This window comes from Salvelinus fontinalis, chromosome 2 (genome assembly GCF_029448725.1).
Source record: "Salvelinus fontinalis isolate EN_2023a chromosome 2, ASM2944872v1, whole genome shotgun sequence".
NCBI lineage: Eukaryota > Metazoa > Chordata > Actinopteri > Salmoniformes > Salmonidae > Salvelinus > Salvelinus fontinalis.
The window spans coordinates 80912692-80919579 of NC_074666.1; the positions used below are offsets into that span (position 1 = coordinate 80912692).

At 43.4% G+C, this 6888-nt stretch overlaps 1 protein-coding gene across 1 annotated transcript; it reads right to left on the reverse strand.

Moving 5' to 3' along the window:
* Nucleotides 1-4348: 4348 nt before the first annotated feature.
* On the reverse strand, nucleotides 4349-6632 carry LOC129869359 (guanine nucleotide-binding protein G(I)/G(S)/G(O) subunit gamma-T2-like). Its single transcript, XM_055943701.1, has 3 exons — nucleotides 6535-6632; nucleotides 5009-5098; nucleotides 4349-4883 (listed from the first exon to the last, which is right to left on the reverse strand). Exons 2-3 carry the CDS (start codon nucleotides 5090-5092, stop codon nucleotides 4755-4757), a joined length of 213 nt encoding a protein of 70 aa, XP_055799676.1. The 5' UTR covers nucleotides 5093-5098; nucleotides 6535-6632; the 3' UTR covers nucleotides 4349-4754.
* Between the last annotated feature and the right edge of the window lie 256 nt (nucleotides 6633-6888).

The window sequence follows — 6888 nt, forward strand, 5'->3', positions numbered from 1 at the left end:
TATGGGTGTGCTTGTAGTTGTTAAGGGCTGGGGAGTTTTTCAGGATAAAAAAAATTACGGAATGGAGCTAAGCACAGGAAAAATCCTAGAAGAAAACCTGGTTCACTCTGCTTTCCATCAGACACTGGGAGATTAATTTACCTTTCAGCAGGACAATAACCTAAAATATAATGCCAAATCTACACTAGAGTTGCTTACCAAGAAGACAGAGAATGTTCCTGAGGGGCTGAGTTACAGTTTTGACATAAATCTATAGCAAGACTTGAAAATGGTTGTCTCGCAATGATCAACCATCAATTTGACAGTGCTTTAAGAATTTCTAAAATAATAAATGGACAAACATTATACAATCCAGGTGTGCAAAACTCTTAGACTTACCCAGAAAGATTCACAGCTGCAATTGCTCTGAAAGGTGATTCTAAAATGTGTTGACTCAGGGTGGTGAATTCTAATGCAAATTAGATATTTATTTATTCAATTTCTTTTATACATTTGCAAAAATTTCTAAAAACATGTTTTCACTTTGTCATTATGAGGTATTGTGTGTAGATGGGTGAAAAAAAATGATTTAATCAATTTTGAAATTAGGCTGTAACACAATACAATATGTAGGAGTATGAATACATTCTGAAGGCAAACTATGAAGTTTCTTTCCAAAATGCTATATTTCATTTTTTTTATGTTGCTAAATTAGCATTTAATTGTTAAAAGACGTTAGGAAAGAGATTGGTGTGTTTAAAAAAAAACATCTAATCATGGCATGGGGTTGTTCAATGACAGACATGTATTTGTTTAAAATCTATGAATAAGCAATAATATCTGATGAAAAAACACACGTGAAAAATTGGTGGATATAGCGTTTTGGAAATAAAGCTTTGTCAGCCCTGACCGTAGAGATCCTTTTATTCTCTATGTTTGGTTGGTCAGGGTGTGACTCGGGTGGGAAACTCTATGTTCTTTGTTTCTATGTTTTGGCCAGGTATGGTTCTCAATCAGGGAAAGCTGTCTATTGTTGTCTCTGATTGGGAATCATACTTAGGCAGCCTTTTTCCCTTTTGGTATTTGTGGGTAGTTGTCTTTGTTAGTGGCCTGTATAGCCCTAGTAAGCGTCACGTTCGTTTTTGTTGTTTCTTGTTTCGTTGGCGACATTTAAAATAAAGAAAAATGTACGCTCACCACGCTGCACCTTCGTCCGGTCATTTCCACGACGGCGTTCGTGACAAGCTTTCATATATTCCTCTTTTTTGTATACTTATCAAAGCAAATTCTTTTTATATTATCACATTATTATTACTATTTTTATTTATTTAAATTTGTATTCATAAAAAATATTTTCCTGGCATGGTTTAGGTCTTCTCATCCCCTTAGAGGGTAAGGTAAACACCAATAAATACACAGCCAGCCCTTCTGTGGGATCAACTTCAACTTATGGTGACTAATTTATACCCTTACGGGAGTGGTCTCTTCCAAGATGACAATGCCCCCATCCACAGGGCACAAGTGGTTACTGAATGGTTTGATAAACCAAATGCCGTGGCTGTCCATATGCCGTGGCCGTCTCAGTTACCAGCTCTCAGCCCAATTGAACACTTATGGGAGATTCTGGAGCGGAGATTCTGGAGCGGCACCTGAGAGTGTTTTCCACCACCATCAACAAAACACCAAATGATGGAATTTATTGTGGAGAATGGCGTCGCATCCCTCTAATAGAGGGAGGGTGGCCCTACACCCTATTCATTAAGACACCATGTTGGTGTTACCTTTATACACTGCTCAAAAAAATAAAGGGAACACTTAAACAACACAATGTAACTCCAAGTCAATCACACTTCTGTGAAATCAAACTGTCCACTTAGGAAGCAACACTGATGGACAATACATTTCACATGCTGTTGTGCAAATGGAATAGACAACAGGTGGAAATTATAGGCAATTAGCAAGACACCCCCAATAAAGGAGTGGTTCTGCAGGTGGTGACCACAGACCACTTCTCAGTTCATATGCTTCCTGGCTGATGTTTTGGTCACTTTTGAATGCTGGCGGTGCTTTCACTCTAGTGGTAGCATGAGACAGAGTCTACAACCCACACAAGTGGCTCAGGTAGTGCAGCTCATCCAGGATGGCACATCAATGCGAGCTGTGGCAAGAAGGTTTGCTGTGTCTGTCAGCGTAGTGTCCAGAGCATGGAGGCATACCAGGAGACAGGCCAGTACATCAGGAGACGTGGAGGAGGCCGTAGGAGGGCAACAACCCAGCAGCAGGACCGCTACCTCTGCCTTTGTGCAAGGAGGAGCACTGCCAGAGCCCTGCAAAATGACCTCCAGCAGGCCACAAATGTGCATGTGTCTGCTCAAACAGTCAGAAACAGACTCCATGAGGGTGGTATGAGGGCCCGACGTCCACAGGTGGGAGTTGTGCTTACAGCCCAACACCGTGCAGGACGTTTGGCATTTGCCAGAGAACACCAAGATTGGCAAATTCGCCACTGGCGCCCTGTGCTCTTCACAGATGAAAGCAGGTTCACACTGAGCACATGTGACACACGTGACAGAGTCTGGAGACGCCGTGGAGAACGTTCTGCTGCCTGCAACATCCTCCAGGATGACCGGTTTGGCGGTGGGTCAGTCATGGTGTGGGGTGGTATTTCTTTGGGGGGCCGCACAGCCCTCCATGTGCTCGCCAGAGGTAGCCTGACTGCCATTAGGTACCCGAAATGAGATCCTCAGACCCCTTGTGAGACCATATGCTGGTGCTGTTGGCCCTGGGTTCCTCCTAATGCAAGACAATGCTAGACCTCATGTGGCTGGAGTGTGTCAGCAGTTCCTGCAAGAGGAAGGCATTGATGCTATGGACTGGCCCGCCCGTTCCCCAGACCTGAATCCAATTGAGCACATCTGGGACATCATGTCTCGCTCCATCCACCAACGCCACGTTGCAACACAGACTGTCCAGGAGTTGGCGGATGCTTTAGTCCAGGTCTGGGAGGAGATCCCTCAGGAGACCATCCGCCACCTCATCAGGAGCATGCCCAGGAGTTGTAGGGAGGTCATACACGCACGTGGAGGCCACACACACTACTGAGCCTCATTTTGACTTGTTTTAAGGACATTACATCAAAGTTGGATGAGCCTGTAGTGTGGTTTTCCACTTTAATTTTGAGTGTGACTCCAAATCCAGACCTCCATGGGTTGATAAATTTGATTTCCATTGATAATTTTTGTGTGATTTTGTTGTCAGCACATTCAACTATGTAAAGAAAAAAGTATTTCATAAGAATATTTCATTCATTCAGATGTAGGATGTGATATTTTAGTGTTCCCTTAATTTTTTTGAGCAGTGTATATAACCTCTCTAATCACCATGACTCAAATATTTTTTCTACTGTTGTCATTATCTCACTTTGCTTTAGCAACAGTAGTTGTGCCATTCATGCAGATAGAGAGAGACCACTTATTTGGATAGTCCCAAGTAGATGCTTTGTAGTTAAATAACTTTTGTGAAAGGCCGTACCTATTCAGTGACGAAATCCTGGGCGGGACAGCACGAAATGAGACGCAGAGACATGACTTCAACAAAAAGAAGTAAACTGTATTGGGAGTTCACACGCCAATCCAACAGCTTGAGCCGAACCTATAACAGGGCATCCTCCTGTCCTGGAATTCACCATAGTCTCCGGTTCATAATCACTCTGCCCCTTCAGTCAAGTCCTTAAGATAACACAAACAATAATCAGTCAATTGGCCTCAGGTGAGCTCATCAGTAGTGGCTGTACTTCGGCCCACCTCCAGGAGAGGGCGCAGTCGGCACACTTGATCCGGCTAATCCCTCACACTTTCAGCATTTCAACTAACTATCTACTAACCTTAACCTTTATCCTAACCCTAAAGGTAACTGTTACCTTAACCTATACCCTTACCCTTATTCAAACCTTAACTGGAACCTTACCAAGCTGTTGGATTTCAAGAGATTGGCATACTATCAACAATTGGTATACTGATCATCAGTATGGGACTATCCAAATAAAGTGTGACTGAAAAAGAGTTTGAATTCTTACAATTCAACGTTCTAGTTCAATGGGTCTGTATCAGCTCACAGTGATATATATCACACATCAACCCACCTTCTGATACAACTGTTGATTTCTAAAACGTACATTACAACTTGATTGAATCAAGGGATACGTGCAGCATGAGAGGATCCGTGTTCATATGAGGTGCAAAACAAGAGAGAAGTCACAGAGAGAAGTCACAGAGAGAAGTCACAGAGAGAAGTCACAGAGAGAACCGAAAGACGTCAATGAAACTGCTGTACTGGGTACACTTTATTTACAAGCAAATCAAAAGCCAGTCAGTGGTGGGTGCAATTGGAACATTCCAGAGCCTGTTTGGAAGCTCTATAACCGCCAGAGGCAACTGACAGGTGAGGAGGATAGGGTCATAGGTCATCAAGGAGAAAGGAAGGACACCATTGTAACCAAGTGATCCCTCTAATCCCCTGAATCGTCCCGGGATAAATCTCCTCCTCAGCTCCCAGTGACCTCTGGTGACCTTGTGTAGCCTAGTCAGTGTGACAGGATGTGCTGTCCTAAACTGGCTAGTGAACGTCTCTCAGATTTTTTCTCTCCAGTTTCAGCCTTTTCAGCACTGTAAAGTGTGATACATAGCTGCAATAAGTTTGCCATGTGTTCCTTTGTGAGTACAACATGACGTTTTTCCCCTGTGTCCCGCCTGGGGCTGTTTGTCCCCGGGGGCGGGCTAGGTGATTATGCAGCCTCCCTTCTCAGGCTTATAGGGGTTCTTATCATCTGGTACTCCTGTTATCAGGAGGTCGGTACCAGACGCAGCCTCGCACCAGTCCATGGTGTCCTTGGATGTCTTGGACACCTAAGAGAAACGGAGAGGGGTCAATAGGAGCATTCTAATTCAGTTCAATGGGACTGTATCAGTGCACAGTGATGCGTTTGTAATGCTACAGAGCTTCTCTTTATGGACCCATTGATTTTACGTACAGGCTCCCTGGGTGTCGAGACTTCTTTCTTTAGCTGTTCCAGCTCCATCTTAAGGATGTCAATGTCTGACATATCCCGAGCCATCTTTCCCTGAGAAGGAAGGAGGAGAGAGGATCAATGAGAGAGGGCACACAAAATAAACATCAAACATCCACCATGCTGTAACAAGTAACTCTTATCTTGTTGCTTGTCAGTAAAGATCAAAATGAATCTAAATCCTTCTGGATTTGTGAATGAATTCACTAATTGAACAGATTGGCAAACTTGTTTGATTTTCTTGTCTTCAACAACGCGCTTTAGTGGGTTGAACCCAGATCTAAATCTTTACCTTTCAAATCCAAATAATTACTCTTTCTTAAGAATGTCATGTGTGGTAAAATAACTGTAGAATGTCACAGCAAGCTAAAGAAGGTGGCGGGACAGGATTACCCAATTAGACCACACCCTATACATTGTGTAACTTTGTATGGCTAGTCGTCAGGAATTCTACTCGAATAATATCTTGTTTTTAAGTAGAGTTGATCTCTATGGGCTTGCACTGACACAGTAAAAGACATGTTAGGTCAGGGATGGGCAACTTTGATGGGGTGGGGGCCACAAAAAAACTGAACTGAACTGATCACGAGGGGCCGCAGTGGCTCGCTGGTCACTTGACAGCAGAGAGACATTTTTTAAGTTGTAGAGTTAATTTCCTGCAATTCTACACGTTTTCCCATGGGGATGTGAGAATACCCCGACTGAGTTCCAAAATATATACAGTACATATTATATTTTTGGGGGAGGGAAATTAATCCGCTGGCCTACAAAATGGGAGCCTTAGATATCCGACTGTATGAACAAACCAATGAACTGTTCACATGTCTGTTTCCATGGCCTTGTGCTCGTTGACTCTTCCCTATCCTAAAATAATCTGTCATACAACTGAACTTTGGAAATACATGAAGGCTATGTGGTTGGTGTTCTTTGTTGGGTACTACTTCAGTCCCACCCTCTACCAACACGCTGTGCCTACATAATCAGGCCACCAGCCAAACCCAAAACGAGCATGCATGTCACATGAACAATTAGAACAGGTAAGGAAGCCACTGTGACAGTGGGTGGTGTAAACAACAGATTTATTACATTGTGACTTCTAGCCACACTGAGGAAACACACACTGCATTCATCCATTCATTTCTGTCCCCCAAAAGGCCATTGATGTGGCCTATGAGTCTAAAAAGAGACCTCTGAGTTATGTCTAACAATAGTGAAAACAACTCAGAGTAGTCAATTATACAAACACATCGATTAATTGATCCGATTCGAATTTTGATACTACATAAAATGGAGTAGTATGGCTTGTTGACTCCCGCCAATTAAAAAAATCCGTCCCTCAATAATTTTTTTTTTTTTAAATACGTTCTAAATGCAGACATTTAACTGAGTGAATTGCTCAGTTGAGCTATTCACTTAGCCTGAACACTGGTCCAGGCTAATGGCCAAGGCTGAAGTTAGTCGCTACATCCTCTCCTCGGGCCGAAACTCACCTATTGGTTGTGGGTACAGTCGATGCAGGGAAAGTGAAGTCTCTCACCCTCTATGGGACCGCTGTGATCGGGTTGTCTCCCTCCTGAGTCCAACTGGATTACCCTGTTCCTCAACTCTACTCTTCAGGACATTCTCCAGATGGCACGATGACAGATTGGGAGGAGACTCTTGTACAGAACCCCCCACCCCCACCCCACCCCCGTTCCTAATCAGATTAGTCTATTATAATTAGCTGCGCCAAATGTCAACCTCAAATCACAAATGACCTTTGAGTATCACAGGAGGACATAGAGAGAGTATCAGCTTCAGCCAAATGCTCCCAAACCACAGGTCCTGGATCAGCTCTCACAATG